Source organism: Ischnura elegans, chromosome 2 (genome assembly GCF_921293095.1).
Source record: "Ischnura elegans chromosome 2, ioIscEleg1.1, whole genome shotgun sequence".
Lineage (NCBI taxonomy): Eukaryota > Metazoa > Arthropoda > Insecta > Odonata > Coenagrionidae > Ischnura > Ischnura elegans.
In genome coordinates, this window is record NC_060247.1 from 112325332 (window position 1) to 112347168 (window position 21837).

Here is a 21837-nt window from a genome sequence, read left to right on the forward strand (position 1 = left end):
GACGCATATGAGTGGTTGGGATTGGTGGAGTCAGTTTCGATCTGAATGGAGTGGATTTGTGCTTTTCTTGTTCGTTGCAGGATGGTTGGGCGCGGGTACGACCTGAGAGGCGGAGGACGCGCGGAGGCGGAGCGGGACAAGAGGCGGCCTCAGGTGGCCACGGAGGCGGACGACGGCGTCGAACCGCTCAACGTGCATAGATACGCGGTGAGTGCCCATCCATTAGCGATGGCCCCTTGAGCATCATCTCGAAAATCTGATCCTGAGTCTGATTCGCCAAACCAGGGGCGCAGCTAGGAATTAAGGCTGGGGGGGTTTCAGGCACAACTAATACTGGGGTGTCTGGGGGTGTGGAATACCCGCCAGGGAAAACGGGAGGTGAGGGGGCATTCCTTTTGAAAATTTTCAAGATAAAGGGTTCAAAATGGTGAGTTTTACGGCTTACGGAGGGAAATTTTATTAATATTTACACTATTCTGTAAGTAATATTAATCCAATTAAGTAAAATGGATTAAACTTTAAAACATTTCTGAGCTCTGGGGGGGTTTTATCCCCCAAACCTCCCCCCTCGCTGCGCCACTGCGTCAAACAGTGCGTGAACTGGGGCCCTATCCACTAAGCAGCGGTTCCGAAACTGGGGGTCGCGGGCCTTTCGGAAAGGGGCCGCAAGATGTATACAAACAATATGGTGAACTATGTTAGACAACCCTTAGACAACCATTTTTAGGGGGTCGTGGCTGAAACGTTTGGGATAAAATGGGTCGCGGAAATAAAAAGTTTGAGAACCGATGCACTAAGGCAATCTCTCGGATAGTTCGCGGTTGGTTCTCGGAAAGACGTCATAATTTCGGAATGAGCTATTCACTAAGGTCTATCCGAACTTTCCGTCACGGAAACTCGTCCGAGAGCGGCCGAAATGACGGAGGGTCTCGGGAAATGACTTTCCGTTTCTCGGAATCGGAAAGTGATGCGCCAGCTGATAGGTTATGGAATATTTTTACCACGAAAGTGGTGCTGCAGAAGCTGGTAAGAAGTCACAAGTAATTTGCAATACTGGCACGGTATGTGTCCTAAAAATTAAGGGTAATAGATGATTATGTGCGGAGTTAGGAATCAAATAAAGTTACAGGTGATACCAGTTGAAAGCGTTAATGCCTTGAAAGGCAATGGGTGCTTTCCATTCATGTGACTCACGCGTCGAATATTGTCGACTCACGGAAACTGTTTATAGCTCTCCAATTCCTGCGCGTAATCGTTTGTTGACTTGTGTCACAACAGTCTGCGACACACAGAATGGAACACGAAAACCGCGACGCAAGTCGACTTGTGTCGACGTGTGTCGATGAATGGAAAGCACCCAATGACGCTTATCAACAATGCAGTACAATGACCATAGTGGATAGCATGAAAGTGCCTCCTAGTGACGGAAACGGAATTCCGAGATTTCGGAATCGAACTTTCCGAATTCCATTTATCCCACCACAGATAGGTAAATGGACGGATTTAAGGTGGGGGTCAGAGAGGTTACGGCCCCACTCACATTTTTTTTTAATTTTCATTTTCGTTATTGAAATCCCATTATTCAAGTGTGATGGAGTGGATTTTTTTTCCATATGGAAATATGCACTTGCAGCTTTTTTCACAATAGCAAAATTTATTCCGACATAGGTTTGAATGTTACTACATCATATTTAGTGTACAAAGTACAAAGAAAGAAATTGAAAGTGTTTATTTCAATAATTTTTATCAGTTTAATAGTTTTTGTGCCCCCGTAAAAGATTAAACTCTGGAGAACGCCCTCTGTCTCCCGAGGGCTTATTCCATACTCCCCGGATCCAGGTCATGATCCCCCAAATTTGATGCTGAATCCGCCCCTGGACAGACGTCATCAATCATCAACTGGTTTTCTCGCCCTCTGACAGGTCCCAAATACCAAAGCTGTTTTAACCTCCTCCTTGGTGTCTGTGCACACTCTATTTATCCACACTTTTTCATATTCAGGCTACTTCTTCCTCCTTTCTCATATTCATCCAATGTTCTCTGAAATGATGTATCTTTAAATTTTTCCTTTAGCGGCGGGGATAAGACCTCACCTACCGTCGCGGATCTGAGTCCGCCCAGAGATGTTGCCCCTATCCCCGGCACCGATGTGTGTGTGGCGACCGTAAATGTTGTCATCATATTTTTTATTGTTGCCAAGAAGGCCTGGATGTTTTTTATGTAACTAAGACGGATGCTGTGGTTGTAAAGGGCCTTGCTTAATAAGTTCTAATAAATTAATTAAATTAACTTGGAGATCTTCTGACTTATCCATCTCCACATGTGTGATTGTCTATTCCTTGTTGTTGAAATTCCCGATGTAAAGGCCTCATCGTGCTGTTTCGTGGGTAGTTGACATAACTAAATAAATAAGCGTGCCCGATACGATTCTCCTTTATCTTGAGTATAGTTTTCTATTACGTCCTAACCTCCCCAACTCTTTCCACCACCTTCTTATTTCTCTCTTTATTCACTCGCTTCTCTCTCCCTGGCCTCCTCCACACCCATGCATCGAATGCGCTGCTCCTATCTTTGTCTCTACTCCCCAAGGTCCTTGTTTCGCATGAATTCAAAATATCACTCCCCACAATATTATTTCAGCATACTCTTTCTCAATCATAGGTCTATACCGATGTGCGACATCTTCTTCCTCATATTAAATGCTCGTTTTCCCAAAGTTACACTTGACTTGATTCCCACCTCACCCCTCCAATCTTCAGTCAGCACACTTCCATGTATATCTATGCGTTTGAATCTACTTCTCTTACCCATTTGATCATAGCATTCACGTTTCAACGACTGGCATATTAAGATTAATTGGCCCTTCGCTCATGTATTACATAAAATACTTTGCACGATAGTATTTTAATGTAATGAATAAACAAAAATTCAAGTATAATATATCAACCTCATTCACTTGATTTTAGAACCGTTCCATGTGAAATCAGTTATTATTTTCTTGCCTTTCAGCTTCTAATAAGCCCTGATTGAAATAATTATGCGCAATTTTTCAAAAAATAAAATTTAGATTCCGACTCAGGTTCCATGAATGTTTTCACGTGGAGACATTGAATTTTATTTGGAGAAAAATTCCATATAATTATTTCAGTATTGATAAATTCCACTCTGTATAGCTTGAACATATATAAAATAAGCATTTACATAAAATAAAAGAATAATATGTCAACGTTATCCCACATTTTCCCATCTACCACAGCACCGCTGTCCATGCCCTTTGTCAACCACGAGTTCCTATCCCTTTCTTTCTTACCCTATGAATTTATTTGTATGTTTGCGCTTAAGGTGTGAATAAATGAAGTAGTGAAATGAAAGAAATATATCTCAATTACATTGTAGGTGTTTCACTCCGCAGTAAAAATATAATGTCACAGCTATATAAATGTTGCCATCCCAAGTATTTCACTCATCAATTTCATTATAAATTTTTCATAAGACAAATGTCTTTGTTGTATATTTAAAAATGAAATTTTTTCTATTGATTTTTCTATTGATAATCTACGGCTTTAGGGAGGAGGTTTAATAATTTGGGAACTGTATGTTTTAAAGTCCTCCTAACGTTGACACTGTTGTACTTGGGTACCTGATATTGCTCAGATAATTGCTGTTTATTATTATTAGCCATAATTACAAAATAACGGAGCTCCTACAGTGGCCAACCCACCAATCATGTTTGAGGAAACGCTAATCATAACAATTTCGTCTATCTGCGCAGATATGCGCCGCGGACTCCATCGGATCTCAGGAATCGCTGAGAGCTGCCCTGGCGACGGGCATCAAGAAGCGGCGCCGTTGCAGCGAGAGGGTGAATGGGTGGCTGTCCATGCACGGACTCATAATCGGTGAGTGCACGAGTCACTTAAACGATTGGAACCGAGAAGAATGTGGGTCGGTTATCGCCGAACATTTTTAAAAGATACTTCAGATGAGAAATTTGAAGAAAGAACTGTTGAGCATAATTATTTGGTCTCCATGAAAATTCATTATTTGATAGTTAAAAAGGTAACGCTTGTAGCCAAATTCAACGGTGAAGTGTAAGGAATACATCGCTTCAGGCTCATTAGTAATCTTAGACTGCTGGCGAGGCTTTATAAATAAGGAGCTGGATGAAGCAGGGTACGAGTATCATCGGGTAACAATCAATCATGCAACTTCCTTGATCCCGACGACCCGGAGGCAGGGATGGCAAGTGAAACCAAACGAAAACGTTTCGTTTCGACCTGGAGGGAAACGAAAATACAAGGCCTGGCTTTAATTCGTTCCCGAACGAAATTAAAATCACCAAGGAATTAAGATACAACCCGGTACGAAACTTTACTCCCGGGAACGAAACTAAATTAATCGAAACTCCGCTGCTCATATTTAAGTTTCGACCCCAGCAGTTGAGTGGAGGGGAATGAGAGGGAATAGTTTCTACCCCATCACGTTTGGCATACGTGTAGAGAGGTCAAAACATTGAGCTTAATAATAGAATGGACAGTTTGAGATCACCATGATCCTGTTAGAGGTAAAATATGAGTGACCCATGCATCTAGTGGTGGTAGGCCGAACCTCTACTTCAATCAACCATAATTCTTACTCGGTGTGTGGGTCGAAACTAAACTGTTCGAAGGTGAGGCACGTGGTCTCTCTGGGGCGAAACATTATCTGCGATTCGTTTCGTCCCAGAGTTTTAGTTTGGTTTCGACCCGAAGTAGTTTTAACTCAGATTTTGTTTCGACCCTGAGTTTAGCTCCCCGGGTTTGAATCCATTTCGTTTCGTTTTTACATTTAACTACTGGGAACGAAACTACTGAAATTTTACTGGTTTTCACTTTCGTTTATTTTGATTGCCATCCCTGCCTGGAGGTGCACGCCCAATGCTTGGAGAGAATTTGGGGCTGGGTCAAGTGGCGGTACAAGAAGTAGCTAAGTAAAAATATACTGTCACAGCTATATAAATGTTGCCATCCCAAGTATTTCACTCATCAATTTCATTATAAATTTTTCATAAAACAAATGTCTTTCTTATATCTTTAAAAATGAAATTTTTTCTATTGATTTTTCTATTGATATTCTACGGCTTCAGGGAGGAGCTAAGTTCTTGGAACGTAGGAACGAAGCGCGAGTTCTTGGTCGCGTAACTGGCGGAGTTCATGGTGCGCAAGGGATGGAAGGATAATGATCCATTCGATTCGTCGTTGGAAAGTATTGCCAAGGTGTAGCCACCAGTTAAGAATCTTTAAATTTGATAAATGAATTAATTGCCCTCGATTTTTGAATTTTTGTGATGATTTTCAAAATTTCCGGCGATAACCGATAAGTACCGTAAAATGAATTCCAGCCCTTCTTAGTCCCTACACTCTCCTACTTGTCACACTGGGACAGTGGCGTAACTAGGCATATGCTTTGGGAGGGGGGGATGGGATAGCCTGGGGTGGCGACCCCCCCACCAGGCAACATGGGTTCCAGGAAAATTTTTTATAAACGACATGCCTGGAAATACATTTTACTTCATTTCGGCACTTAAAATTTCACTTTAAGCAGATGGAGTTATTACATGTCAAAGTTAGACAATAGTTTTAAATAATTTTTAAATTTGTCTGTGAATTTGGGGGGGGGGGACCATCCCCTCATCCCCCCCCCCATAGTTACGCAACTTTACAGGGAGATGTGCAAACCCTGACATTTTCGATGAAATTATTTACCTTTTAGTTTATCCGCTTTAGATAAAATTAGCGATGAATCCAGAAGCATCGGATGTAAGTTTTCCCGGCGTTCAGGTCCGCAGTTGTGGAAGACTTCCGGATTCCGTCTTCGCTGCCATTTTGATGGCGACCGACGTTTCGCCTACTGTGCTGTAGGCCACATCAGCCTGACCAGAGGACGCATACAGCAAAGTAGGTGACACGTCGCCATTAAAGTGACAGCGCGGACGGAACTCGGAAACTTACCCTAGTGCGAATCAAATAAGCACTTTATAAAATATTAACTGAATGGCTCTAGGGAGTTAATAAAGCATAGATCGTACTTGACGCCCCCCTGTCCACACATTTCCTGTAATTACGAATGACTATTCTACCTCTAACTAGCATTTTTCCGGGAGTTAAAAAAAACACTATTTATTTTAAATAGGGAGCATTGAATTGCATTTCAGGTAAATTCCATTGCATATGCCTCGGGGAATATATTTGCATGTAAATGAAAAGGTATTGGACCATAGAGTATTAAATAGCTGTTAAAAAAAAGTTTCTATTTCGTGTTAAAACTTACTCGTGGATTATAATTTCTCCATTACTTGGTCTGGTAGACCCAAAATAATGTATTTTGCGAATAATAGTTCAACTCAACACGGTTTAAAATCACCACGTAATCCTTTTCTTTCCAATGAAAAATTTACAGTACGTAGGTATAATGATTAACAGAAAATAGCTAAAAGACTGACAGGGTCATATCGAGGTGGGTGGTCCGAGGGGTCCGGACCTCCCGAAATGTAAATACATAATTACTTTTCTTCATAAAAGAAAACAAAATATTGAAAATCATGAATTTACAAAAGATTTCTTTGAAAAATTAAGTTTTTTTTTAGATGATGAAGAGTGTTAATATTAGTTTAAAACCTTCTACTTCGTACCCTGATTTTTAAAAACTTATCCCCTTGTTTTGGACAACCCCGAACGAAATTCCTGGTTACCCCACTGGAGAGGCTTAGGGAGATACAAAGTATTTTACGATATTCTCGTCAAGCACGGCAACGTTAGTTCAAATGTCCCTCGAATGTTGTGACGCCTTCAGGCCGTTTTACACGGGGCACGCACTTGCACAATCTGACGTGTGTGCGAAGGCGCATTCAAAATTGCCTCGTGTAAAGTGGCGAATTGTTAGAACACATGCGAGAATGCGTGGACGTGACATGGCAAAATATCCCCTGTTCTAATTTCGTTCATGCATTCGCGCAATTCCACGCCATTTTAGAAAGTAATGCAGTTGCACCTGCGCAAGTCCGTGCGCCGTGTAAAACGGCCTTTTGGTATTGTTCCGTTTCTTTGTAGACATATCGATGAAATAGTGAAAAAAACATGGACCATAATTTTTTTCTAATTTTCTTTCACCCTTAAATGAAATGTTACCCTCGACCACTTTTTAACTTCGCATATGACGGCTAACCACTATGTACAAAAAATTACGATAATCGAAGGGAGGGTTATAGATACACCATGGTGAGGATAACAGTTACACCTTCAGAAATTAATTTGAAAGTTTAAATTTGCCATTAAGTGCAATATAGTTAAAAATTCAAAATGTCATATATTTCATATCATTCTCATTTCAATACCTTTAAATTGAGCCATTACATATTTATCTAAGCCCTTTTCTCTGGACATAAAAAATTAAATGCGAATACGATTTCATAAAATTCATTTTTTTCAAATTTGCAAAATCATATTAACAATTGCATTCACCACTAGAAAATCTTGATATTTTCTTTTTGTAATCAAACTATTAGCCACATTTGGTAGAAATCCGTTACCCCAAGTTTTGCCTTATATCTTGTCGAATGTGGATGGATGACCATAAAAGTCAGATGATCTGGGGTAACTTAGGAAATTCTTCGTGACTTCAAAAGTGAAATCACCCTTCGGGTCATTTGATGGAGCACCATAATAATCAGTAATGCCTCACTCGGCTGAATGGTGTCGAAATATGACGCTTATGAATGTAATAGAGCATATTTTGAGAGCATGCACCCTTGGTTCGAATACGTGTGCCCTTTCGTCATGGCAGTATCGCAAAAAGAGAAAAATAATATCTTCTGCATTCTGACGCCAACATTACTTCCTAGGCAAAGTCCTCCTGTTCCTGTTGCTGCTCACGGCCACTGCAGTGGTGACGGCGCTGTCGGCGCGGGCCAGTAACCAGCGCTCGGCGGCCGCGGCGAGGGGTGAAGAGGAAAGCACGTTTCTGCTGCTCGACACGGAGAGTGGGAGCGCTGCCATCGCGTACACCTCGTGTGGCCCGGTGCAGGGGTGCGTCCAAAAAAAACTTGCTCTTCGCATTTAGTTGAGTCTTTTAAGGAGAACATTTTTGCCAAGCAACCGTCCCGGCATCCTTCTGATAGTACAGAATAGCTGGTGTCGCAAAAGGTATAAAATGAGAAACACCTTTGCCAAAGCTAAAAAATATTGCTCGCTTATTGGAGGTCTGTTTTACCTTTTCACATTAACTTTGGCATGGAATACTTCAATGACACCTGGTTTAATTGAGGAAAACTGAGAATTGCTAATCGTCGTCGTTCGCCTGTATTTGTGGACTTATTCTAGTATCCAAGGAGACAATAATTCTTCTGGACAAGGTCAAGCAAATGCTTGTTCCGGGTCTACTTTTCCTTGCTTTTCGTAATGAACGTGACCGTAGTATTATTTTTATTTCCTTGTCACCGCAAGCTATGTTTAAAATCGGCTCAATATTGTTTCATGCTTTGCTTGTGATCACAGGGACCTTTATGCTCGATTTTATTATGCACTTGTATTGCGAATAAATTGGGTAATGCTACATTTTTCCGGTGCGAATGCTTCGTTCCACAGCGTATTCGTAAGCACGAATCAGCCAAAAGAAAGAGGTGAAGATGGATAGTTTACCTCCATCTACAATGGGACAGAATCAGATTAACTTAAGCCATAAGTAAGCCAAAATGCTATTCCACAGAAGCCGTGGGACATTAGCTGTAAGACAGGTGGTCAAGTTCATCTTCTCTGGTATGGATTAATATGAAAATAAAGGATTATCGTTTAAAAAGAACGTAAAAAAATTTGGGTTCCCTCATCATACACGTCGTAGCAGGCAATTTTGCCGAATTTCGTGTTTTTCCGTGGTCAATATTGCAGCGTGAAAAACGAGAAATGAAAAATACGATGATCTTTTTAAATATCGATCTTTCTTCTTCGTAAATATGCATTCAAATGTTATGTGCATAGAATAACAGAGGCGTCAGAGAATCTGCCCAGACGTCTGCAGCGTAGTTTTTGGTCGAAGTATCCGGGAGCCTTAAGCACATCTGTTGCGTCTTAAGCACGACTGTTGTCAGTGCAGTCTCTCGTCATTTCGAAGGCATCTATCCTTGCTTTCTCCGCTGCGGTCATTTTCCATGCCTCACTTCCGTATAGGAGCATACTCCAAATGTTGGTTCTTATAAATTGTTTCTTTACTTCCATATTTAACCCTTAACCAGAGGCGTGAAATATTTGTTACACTACCAATGACGTGCGGTCTGGGAGACCGCAATAAAACAAAAATTCATGAAACGCTGTAACGGCATTTTTTTGCTTTGTTTAATTTTTCCTTGACTTCTCAACTATTGTAAAACTTACATTTAATATAATGCATTCCCAATATGAACCAACTTTTTCAGTAAAAAGTGTTATTTGATTAACGTACTTTTTTAAATTAAGTACTTAAATATCCGATTTATGCAACTAAAAATGCTTCCTTACAAATTATTTATTATTATCATTATTGAAAAATCACTAGGAAATGTTTTTAACAACTTTTTGAATAATTTCCACCAGCATTACGTTTATTGGTTTTTCCAATTTAATGACGGGTGACGGGATTAAGGTCTCACAGACCGCTACAAAAATTCAGTTGCAAATTTTCAGAAATAAATAATAAGAACGTTAAATTTTTAGAGTCCTTACTATATAAAATTATGACGCTGACGAGAAAAATAGATATTTTGAAATAGCAATTTTGAAAATATTCATAATTTCAGAAACGCAGCGGTCTCTCAGACCGCACGTCACCGGTTAAGGGTTAAAATTCCCGCTGTAAGCAGGTCTTTCTTTTGGTGGAATGCTCTCTTCTCCTGAGCTATTCTACTGATGATTTCTTTCTTGCTTCTCCCGTCCCTAGTTATCTTGCTTCCCAAATAACTACGGAGTGTATTTCGGCCCAGCCGAACTATAACTTTTGATTCTAGCCATAGAGAAGGTGTCATTTGGATATTATTGGCCAACTCCATCTCTCACAAGTTTAACGTTTCGTTAAATGGAATTAATATTCGATTATTGTTTTCCGGGTAGGTTCGGCTTTGACTCATTTTTGACGGAAATTTTATTTTTCTCCTCAGTATGTATGCAAGTAGCGATGGTAATGATTTTTTAATTATAAAAAAAAATAATTTTCGATCACATTGGCCCAATTCAAAATACCTACATGGTAATTTGCTTATGAATTAATTCAAATTCAATCGACTATTGGGTACACTGTTGAATAAAGATATAGAATTCATCTATCAAGAAAACAACACTGCTCAAGGCAAAATTTAAAACACCGTTATTTTCACTCCATATGCAATGCTTTGAAAAAACGTACACAGAGTCCAAAATTTTATCAATGAATTTTATCAAAGATAAGATTGCGAAAAAAACCACGAAACCACTGAAAATTGTCCCTGTTTAGTTACTTTTAGAATGCCATACGTAAGCATAAAATGCATTTTTCAGCATGAAATCTAAAAAATGGGATGAATAAAAACTTACAATGCAGTTTTATGAATGATAAAAATCATCTGTGAAACATTTTCTGCAGTTAATGAGCTCTCCATTTTTCCTAATTTTTGTGGAGTCTTTCCTTCGCTCCTGGACATCCAATGATCTTTTGCACAGTTTCCTTTATTCTTTCTTGATCCAAAGGTCCATTATTGTCTTCTGTATCTTCGATGGCATCAACTTTTAGCTCCAGGCATAGGGAGCAAGGAACTTCGGTGACCAATCCCGAAATGTTTGGTGGAATCTCCTCACTCAAGCCTTCCACCCTCATGTAAATCACCGCGGAAGCCTCCGTATGAATTATTATTTACTCCTAGCAGGTCACCCAGCGTTGCTCGGGAAGAATAGTACCCAAAGAAGTGGGAAACTTGGAATTCATGGTCACATGACAAGATTTTTAGGTAAAGGAACAATACAGGTGTTATGATAGTATGCATATATTGACAGTTTACAATGGAAAAATTATTTCCGTATACCGTTCACGGCATCAGCAGCTCATACCGCGCTCTACAAAATTGATCGCATGTGTATCCGTACATGTATGGACTAAAAAACGTCGAGTGAACGCAAGCCCCAGCAAAAAGGTTTGCACCAAAAGGATAAATAGTTGAGTGTAAAATCCTTTGAGCAGGGGCGCTGCTAGGAATTAAGGCTGGGAGGATTTTAGGCGCAACTAATACTGGGGTGTCTGGGGGTATGGCATACCCGCCAGGGTAATCGATAGTGCGGGGGCCCTCCCCAGAAAAATTTTAGGATAAATAGTGAGTTTAGCAGCTTTCTGAGGGATATTTTATAAATCCTTAGAATATTCTATCAGTAATATTAATGCAATTAAGTAAAATGGATTAAACTTAAAAATTTCTCTGAGCTCTGGCGGGGGGGGGGGTTTATCCCCCAAAACCCCCCCTCGCTGTGCCACTGCCTTTGAGTACTGTTTTCCCTTTGAGCGTGTCTCGAGGTGTGCCTACTCGGCAGAATATCCATCCACAGAAGTTGTATGACGTGACGTAGCAAACTGTAATCAGAAAACGACGCGAAGGACGCATTGGAAGCAACTTAAAGTAGCACTACGGGGTTTGAGAGCATGAGATGCGCCTACAGGTTAACTTTGGTCGCAATCCGTGTATACGAATGGAAACGCATAGCGGGCAGACAAACAGACATCCTCCTTTATAAATAAAGATTTCCATGCATTAAAATAAATGTATAAAGTATTGATTCACACGTTTAAATAAAAACTCCTTTCTCACATGCATACGTGCTTGCAAAGAGGGCATCTGGAATCCTTGTACAATTCTATGATCTATTCTATTCTATAGATAGATATTATTAACAGCTAAAACATCGCCCGAAAGCCAGTCGTCAGGGCCAAGGCGTGTATAAGACAGCTCTCAAGGACGGTGCTGAAAAGAGCGCATCCTAATGCAGGAGCGCAGCTAGGAATTAAGGCTAGGAGGGGTTTCAGGTGCAACTAATACTAGGGCATTGGGGGGGCATGCATTACCCACCAGGGTAAGCTGGAGGTGCGGGGGCCCTCCCCCAGAAAAAATTTACGATAAATGGTACAAAATTGTGAGTTTTAAGGCTTCCTGAGGGATATCTTATTAATCCTTACCCTATTCTATAAGTAGAGATGCGTGAAAATCGCAAATGCGATAAATGCGATATAGATGCGATGTGCGGAAATAAATGCGACATAGATGCGATGAATGGACTTTTATGATATTTTTACGCAAATTTGCCTTTTCGACGGCAAAATTCGTACATTTTGTGCCGCGCGCAGTTTAAATGCTACGCCGACACTCACCTCTTAAAGCATGTGAGCGACTGGCCAGCTGCTAGTTGCCTGGGACTCTACGTGGCCGCGAACTACAAGTGGGCGCGGGCAAGCTACACTTCCGCCACTATATGTCTTATTCCTTAATTTATAATTGTTCTACAACATAATTATTTTAAATATTCTGTATTTTGTCATATAATTGTGTTTCACTACATTTCATCGTCATCTACCTCATTATAAAAATAAAAAATAGACGCTACAAAATGCGATGAACTGTTATTGAAAATGCGATAAAATAAAAATTAAAGTGCAATTTTCACGTATCTCTATCTATAAGTAGTGTTTATCCAATTAAGTAAAATGGATTAAACATAAAATTTTCTCTGAAGTCTGGGGGGGTGGGGTGTTTATCCCCAACCCCCTCCCCCTCGCTGACCCACTGTCCTATTGCATCCATACCGATATCCCACCCATCCCATGAAGTCAACTCTGGATTAGTTGAGATAAGATGTTGATGCAATATTTCATCATTCGGAGACAGATTTTCCGCCAACACACCAAAAATATCGCCAAACGTCTGCATTGTATTCATTTGTTCATTTTTCAACTCAAGGGAGACTGGGCACTTTAAAAGACACACGAATAGCAATAAAAGGCACGGAAGATTAATTTTCATTACCTAATAGGGTCTTTAAATTGGATGACGTCCCAGATGTAGCCAAATATGGTTTTCTTGTATCTTTACCTGACGATGTCGCGGAAACTGGTCGAAATTAAAGTTATTTATGAAAAATCTACGAGGTTTTTTCGATTCAACATTATGCGATTTCACGATGTCACTCCTCGACTATGTCACTATTCGACTCACGTTAATTGTCAGCGCCGAAGGCACGTATAATTTGCTGTACCGGTGAGAACAAAACTCACTACAACCAGCCAGTTTACAAAAGAATTTAATTAATTGGCGCATGTGTGTCGTTGTCAGTGTAAGTGATTGTTGTGAAGAAAAGGAAAGATTGTGAAACAATTTTTTTTTACAAATTTATTTAAAGTGAATCGTATCATTTTTTTCTCTTGCATTGAGGGCAGCAAAAGATTAATTTATATTATTTTTTTAATTGATTTTTTCCATCACATTTGGAATTCCAGATGCAGGTATAGGAATAATAATTGTCTTGAATGCAAGAACAATTTAAAACCATTAAAAACCTGTGATTGGAAGGAGGTAAGACATGGGAAAGGCACATAGTCGTGAGTAAAATTAAGGCAGTGCAATTTGTAATTGGATAAAAGTCTGCAAAAGTTTTAATTTAGCCCTGTAGCCTGAACAATTTATTGGGAATGAATGATTAGCAGTTGAGACAGTAAAAACGATTTCTTTTCGGCTATTGTAGTTAAGGCTGACAAATGAGAATCCTCAAACTATTCATTAAAATACGGGCATTATTTGAGGGAATCTCCCACTCTTTTAGTGCTCCCTTCCATGTGAACGGTTCATCTATCGTGTTGTCAAATTTTCCTCAAGTAATGAATTGAGCGATTCATCTGAAGATCCAACAGTCGTATATAGTCTGAGGTTTCAGGCGAGATGGAGTGGAAACGTGACATAATGAAAATGAAAGAGCAGGAGCGATGATGCTGAAAAGCGAAACCGGTCGTATCAATAAATGTAAAATTGTGGATATTGCTCCTGCTCTTTCATTTTCATCCAACAGTCGTATTTCCGAATGTGGCAGTTTTCATTCGGAAATAGAGAAAGAAGTTATTTAACGATGTTACATAACTTATTTGCAGTTAAGCTTGGACGTCTGTAGATGCTATATAATCTTTATAATTTAACTTTGTTCTATAAATATTTGTTTTGTGACAAAACGCTGTTGAATAACAATGTTACATAACTTTTTAATGGTATCCAGGTTTTCGAAATAGAGATTATACAACAGTGTGGCAACACACAGTATTGTAATATAACAGAGTTATACGACAATACTACATGATTGTCATTTTAATAATTCACTTTGGCAAACCAAAAAAAATTATGTTAAACTGTGTTACATAGCATTGAAAATGTGTTATATAACAGTGTTACATGTCTCCCATCCGGTGTCAGTTAATATCAAAAGAAAAGATGTAACAACGTAATACAACTTTAATGCAGTCTAGTTTGGACGTCTAAAAAAGTTAAGTGAGGGGTTGAGAAGCCAAAGAGTACAAGTGAAGTTTTTTTTCTTCACAGAATTTAATAGAAGAAATATTTTTGAAAAAACTTGGTGGCCAAGGATACGAATGAGTCTCTGTCGTGTGCAGATATCGTGCGGAAAATCAAATGCACTGCTAAATATGTAGTTGATCTCGTGTTTTCTTTACCTAACTCTGTCAAGAGAAAAAAAGCACTTGTACCCCTTGGCTTCTCACCCCCTCGTATAACTTTGTTGTCATCTATTCACTTCATGTTTGCGGATGAGTTATCGTGAGAGCCCGGACACTCTCGGAAGGCTTCCCTTAAGGGGTGGGGGAAGTACCGAGAGAGAGGAGGAGCGAAGTTTACATTGCCAAATGTACATAGCCGCCCTACAGTCTAGTCGGCAAGAGTTGTCCGATGGCACTTTAAAAGGAGGGGCGGAGAACCCTGCGCCAACATGGTTTGCAACCAATCGCTGTCCCCCAAATGCACCTCACACCCTGACCTAGTCATACAACGTTGTCACGTGCATATGAAGCACTGATACATGCCTGAACCACAAAAACAAGCCCTTTATTATAATCACCAAAACCATGACCCTTATATACTGGTTGCTATTCTCCGGCTTCGGAGTGTTGCCTCGACGGACGATTTTACCCCTCAAACCCCTGCGCGACTGTGCCCACAGTTGTTTGAGGGGAGGCGTGTAAGGGGTTTGTGTTGGTATTTTATTGGAAAGCACTGGTAGTTGTAAATGAATTAAATGCAATAACTCTTCATATTTTAAAAGTTTTAGTAGTACCGTATTTTAACTTCACACACATAAGGATTGTTAACAAATACAGATCAATAAACAATCTTGGTAACCAACCAACAGAGACAAAACACAACTGAAAATTACAAATGTCAACACCCCCCCGTAATTGAAGATGTGCTGAAACAGCTCTTTAGCATTTCCATCAAATGAATTACAAATTTTTTTAAAATTATTTTTAAACCATGCCTAAACCTCTCATACATTTTTCATGTTTTATACGATTTAAGCCCTTGGTAAGTATGTCAGCTGTCATTTCCTCAGTGGAGAGAAAATCTACGTTTATATTACCGTTTTCTACTTGTTCTCTAACAAAATGGTATTTCACATCTACATGCTTCATTCTATCATGGAAAACAGGATTTTCTGCTAACTTGAGAGCGCTCTGATTGTCCTCAAAAATAGTAATAATTTCTTGTTCCTGAAATAATTCGGAAATAAGATGTTTTAGATGAATAGCCTCTCTAGTAGCCTCGGAAAGAGCAATATATTCTGCCTCACAAGACGATTGGGCAACACATTTTTGTTTTCTACTACTCCAGGAGACTGGTCCACCTGCACAAGTGAAAACATATCCAGAGTATGAATGCCTATCATTTAGATCATTTGCAAAATCTGCATCAGAAAAACCAAAAATAGGCTTCCCAGTGCATTTGTATGTGAGTCCCATTTCCATAGTACCTTTTAGATAACGAAGTACCCGCTTGGCCATCTTCCAGTGTATATCTGTATGCTTCTTATTAAACTGGGAGAGATAGCTAGTAATGAAGGAAATATCTGGCCGCGTGTTGACGGAGAGATACATGAGAGTTCCAATTAATGACTGGTACGGGACATCTATGATATCCTTACCCTTCTCTTTCATTTGACTAACGTCAACTGGGGTCGAAACAATCTTACAATCTTCCATGCCAAAACTCTTTAAAGCATCTTTAATGTATTGTTTCTGGTCTATCTTGAATACTCCCCTCTTCTCATCTCTTGTAAAATTCATTCCCAGGGCATGTTTGATCTTGCCAAGATCCTTAATGACAAATCTCTTCTTCAATTCTTCCTTCAATTTCTTCTTTTCTTTCTCATCATTGGAGAATATAAAGAAATCATCAACATATAATGTAATAATAACTATTTTAGTTCCAATATGTTTAAAGTAGACACAGGGTTCATGTTTTGATTTAATATACCCTATCTCATACAATAACTTGTGAACTGTTTTGTTCCAAGCACGACTAGCCTGCTTGAGTCCATAAATAGACTTCTGTAATAGACAAACCTTCTTCTCTTCACCTACAGCTATGAAACCTTCTGGTTGTGTCATATAGATGGTTTCATCTAAAGTGGCATTTAAAAAAGCAGTTTCGACATCCAGATGTTCAACATCAAGATTCAGTTCTGCTGCCATAGCCAACAGCAAACGGATAGTTGAACCTCTGACTACCGGAGAAAAAGTTTCTTCAAAGTCTATACCATGAGTTTGAGCAAAACCTTTAGCAACTAAACGAGCTTTGTACTTGATGATCTTACCACCATTGTCTCTTTTCAATTTGTAAACCCATTTACATGGTATTACACTTTTATTTGCAACTCGCACTAGCTTCCAAGTTTCATTTTTTCTAAGACACTCTAATTCCTCCATCATTGCTTTCATCCAATGCTCTTTGTCTTCACTTTGCATAGCCTCTTCAAATGTGGTAGGTTCTTTGTCAAAGAAATTTTTTGCTTGTAAAACAACATGATCAGGAAATTGTTTCTTGTTACGTACCCTTTGAGGATATCTAGGACTCTTAGCAGTTTCTTGAACATTAGTCCCAGCTTTATCTTCTGTTGAGTCTGCATTTTCACAAGGAGAATCCAAAAGAATTTTAACAGCAGCCGCAGCTTCATCTTTTGTTGAATCTGCATTTTCATTGTAAGAATCCAAAGGAATTTGAGCATCAGTACTGCTCTCACCGGAAAAATTATTTTCTAAAAACACAACATCTCTAGCATGGACTACCTTCATATAATTAGAAAGATCCCTAAATTTGTAAGCTTTCTTATTCTCACTATATCCTACAAATATATGTTCCTTGCTTTTGCTATCCCACTTCTTGCGTTCCTCCTTTGGAATATGTACAAAAGCTCGGCAGCCAAATACTCTTAAGTGTGTCAAGTTGGGACGCTCACCTGTCCATTTTTCTTCTGGAGTCATTCCTGTAACGGATCTATGAGGTGATTTATTCTTGAGATACGTAGCAGTTCTCACAGCTTCTTCCCAAAATGACTTAGGTAGTCTGGCACTATGCAACATGGAACGAGCCTTCTCCACAATGCTTCTGTTTCCCCTTTCAGCAACACCATTTTGCTGAGGAGTACGGGGTATGGAAGTCTGGTGAATAATTCCTTCTGACTTAAGATAATCTGAGAATTCCCTATTAACATACTCAGAACCATTATCTGATCGTAAAATTTTAATTTTCTGGCCAGTTTGCTTTTCCATGAGGTTTTTAAACTCTTGAAACTTTACTCTAACTTGATCTTTTGTTTTAATGAAATAGGTAAATATCATTCTAGAGTAATCGTCTATAAATACAAGTAAATACTTATTTCCTTCTAATGATTTTACACTGAATGGTCCACAGAGGTCAGAATGAATCAACTCTAGGCATTTAGTCGCCCTTTTACTTTTGATTTTAAGAAAAGGTTCTCGACTCTGTTTCCCTTCTAGACATGCAGTACATACAGTTCTATTTTCCTCAGGGGCGTAATCAACTCCATCAGCTAATCCATTTCTCAGTAGATTCATACCATAGCGGCAGAGATGTCCCAACCTCCAATGCCAAAGAGTTTGCTGAGAAGGGTTAGTTGTAGCAGCCAGGGACTTTTCTGATACCTGTGACTCTATCTTATATAACCCGTTACTGGGAAGAGCAGTCATTAAAACATTCCCTGAAATACTACAATCATTATCATGAAAAAATTTAGCACCTTCTTTCGTAAATACTACAATAAAACCTTTTGAAACACATTTTGACACAGATATAAGATTTGTAGCAAGATTAGGCACATGAACAACTTCAGAAATACTACTAATACTGTTGTTGTTATTACTTTTGTGAATCATGACATCACCTATACTGTCACTCTGCAACTTACGTTTATCAGCACACACAATCTCCAAACCAGAGTTACTTTTAACATTGAACAGAATATCTTTATGAGGAGTCATATGGGCAGTTGCCCCGGAATCCACAAACCAATCATTTTTATTGCTTTGAGCACAACCACCAACACCTAAATCCGAGAATAAAGTGTATTGTTTCTTGTGTAGCTGCTTGTGGGTTGAACTCGATGTCTGTGCCGTTTTCTTGGTCTTGTTTGGACAGTCTGGTTTTTTATGGCCGGGTTGGTTGCATCCATAGCAGACGATACCATCTTGAGAGTTGTTGCGTTTCGGGAACTTCTTTTTCTTCGGAATAGTTCGAGACGCATTGGATGCAAATGCAGTCTCAGTTGCACCATCATTTTTGGACATTTCATTTAAGAGTTTAGTTTTCACCATGTTCACCGTTACTTCAACTCCTGAATTCTCGAGTGCCATTACTAGGGGGTCGTAATGTGAAGGAAGACCTCCAAGCAAAATAGCAACTAAATCCTCATCAGGAATCTCCTTCCCAATATCAGCAAGCTTCTGAGCGGTATCCATTACGGCAGTTAGGTACTCTTCAATGGACGTATAATCTCCGAGGGATAACCGGTACAAAGTCTTTTGAAGGTTAAGTCTCCGGGCAAAACCCTTATCTTCATATGCATCGGCAAGAACTTTCCATGCTTCAGCAGCTGTTTTGCATCTTCTTACATGTATGATAGCGGAATCGTCCACGCACAAACAAATCTTAGCTAGGGCACGCTCATCCTTCCTGGACTTTGAAGCAGCATCAGTATGATCATCATTTGGGTATCCATCAACAGCATGCCACAAGTTTTGATCTATTAAATACGCCTTCAGCTTAAATTTCCAAGTTGGATATCCTTCACGCCCACACAACGGCTTAATGTGAGACGATATACCGGATGCGTCAGACGACATTATGAAGACTTCACTTACTTCTTATAATTTACCAGTGCTGGGCCCATAACCTCTGTTGGTATTTTATTGGAAAGCACTGGTAGTTGTAAATGAATTAAATGCAATAACTCTTCATATTTTAAAAGTTTTAGTAGTACCGTATTTTAACTTCACACACATAAGGATTGTTAACAAATACAGATCAATAAACAATCTTGGTAACCAACCAACAGAGACAAAACACAACTGAAAATTACAAATGTCAACAGTTTGAGGGGTAAAAGCGTCCGTCGAGGCAACACTCTAGAGCCGGAATATGTCGGGAGATTAGCAACCAGCACATTAGGACCATGACCAAAACAAAGGATTCTTCTTTTGGATCCTTCACGCTCGTCGTCATTTCTGGCTGTTTTCTTCACGGGACCCTTTTGTTTAAATGTTATGTGGGCGTTTCCTTTTCCTACCTGGCAACCTTGCCACCTTTCCCTTCTAGCTGTCAACGGACAACTCTCGGCGGCCGGACTGTAGTTTGTAACTTTATAAGTTTGAAAACCTATAGGTCATGGGTGGCCACAGGTATTTCGGACCCGGCGCCGAGATAATATACCTACTCATTTGGAAGGTATTGAGGATAATCCTTTCACAGAAGCCCATTACATTGTCAGCTACCACGCTGAATGAGGCACCGTTGGCGTAATTCATACTTAAAGACATTCAATGAGAACGCGTACGGTTTAGCAACACTGCTCCACGAGCAGATTCACGTTGTTAACTTGACGGAGGTCTGAGGACGACTGACTGAGACCACGCCCACTCTCTGCTGATTGGCAAAGGGAAAGTCACGTGTCGAGAAACTTTCCCTCCCCTCACACCCACTTGCTTTAGCCAAACCAGCTCCCACGCAGAGATAAAATGTACAGAGTATAAGGCCCAGAGCATACAATGTAACTGTTTTACAGCTACCGTTGCAAACCAGTTACGTCTGAAACCAGTTTGCAACTGAAAAAACATACTGTCCGCACACGGGTGTACTGGCAAAGAGCTTGTTGAAAATCATTTGCGTCTATTGTGCAATCAGTGGAGTGATATAATTTAGTGCAGTATGTGTTGTTTTTAAGGCCTTGGCCAAGCCGTGTGGCAAAATTAAATATATAATATCTTTGTTTACCTGGCAAACCCAATTCAACAGACACCTCTTTCCATGCTTTCTCCATCACATCTTGCCTTGAATATCCAGGCAGTTTGTAATTGTGCAGAACTTCATGCTTCTTTACTTCTCCAACGAGCTTCATGTTGAGTTCTTGATCATTCATTATGAGATCGACACTATACGGCCGTCAAAATACCACCAAAGCACCACATGGTCTCGTACAACTGAAGTCTGCAACACAACTTCAACCGCGGGCCCACGGTTGTATGTGACTGGTTTCAGACTGATTTAAGATCGTCAAAAACCAGTCGCGTCGTGTGCGCCTCCCCACTCCAATACATAGACGAGGTCACAAAACAGCTGCGCGCGTAACTGGTTTGCAAAGGTAGTTGTAGAACAGTCACATTGTGTGCGGTGGGCCTTACTGTCTCGAGAGAATGTGTATTGCATCGGCTTCGTTCGCCATCCTTGCTCGTAGGTGGGCCCAGGATGGCGCATTCTCGTTCCGCGGCATCCCGTATGCCCTGCCGCCAGAGGGTCCGCTACGATGGCGCCCGCCGCACCCCCTCAACCAGCTCCACTACTGCTGGAACGGCACTTTGAAGACGCTCAAGTCGGCGCCCAACGCGTGCTGGCAGACGTATCGGAACGGCTCGCTGGACGGCGCCGAGGACTGTCTCACGCTGGACGTGTTCGCTCCTCGGGCGCCGCGCGGTCAGCGGGCGCCCGTCGTGGTGCTGGCGGCGGCAGAGACGCTGGCGGGAGGCGGGGGGCGCGGCGCCGACTCGCCGCCGCTTCTCTCCGCCTCGCTAGCGGGCCGCACGGGGGTCGTGTTCGTGCGCGTCCGATTTCGCCTCGGCGTGCTCGGCTTCCTTACCTCGCCAAATGCCGCTACGTGAGTACAGACATGCCACCTAAAATCACTCAGTGACCCGTAACGATTACATTTCAGGTAGGTTTTACTACTCATCGTTACATTTCAATAAATCTAACTTTAACTTGCAATCTAGTCTTTACTTTATGGAAGTAATCGTTACTTTCCCATTATGACTGCAGTGACTAGGAAATGCCAGGAACTTTGTGTGTACTGACATATTCGCAAGCGCAAAACTCCGCCAAAGTAACAGCCAAAAGCAACGTGATAAATTTATATATTAAAGGAACATTCAACAGACCTTTATGCATGAATTTCGGAAGCAGTTTTCAAAAGGTTTTACGAATAGTAATAATAATACACTACGTAGTTATCCCTAATGTCCTATCCCATCCCCATGGTTAAC

General features: G+C 40.4%; 1 protein-coding gene across 1 annotated transcript in view; it reads left to right on the forward strand.

Annotated features, from left to right (window-relative positions):
* LOC124154420 (neurotactin-like) overlaps positions 1-21837 on the forward strand; it is a 46839-nt gene that overhangs the window by 19095 nt on the left and 5907 nt on the right. The window contains exons 2-5 of the mRNA XM_046528127.1: positions 81-207; positions 3773-3899; positions 7880-8063; positions 21036-21452. Coding sequence (XP_046384083.1) covers positions 82-207; positions 3773-3899; positions 7880-8063; positions 21036-21452 — 854 coding nt within the window. The 5' untranslated portion in view covers position 81. The remainder of the gene's footprint in view (positions 1-80; positions 208-3772; positions 3900-7879; positions 8064-21035; positions 21453-21837) is intronic.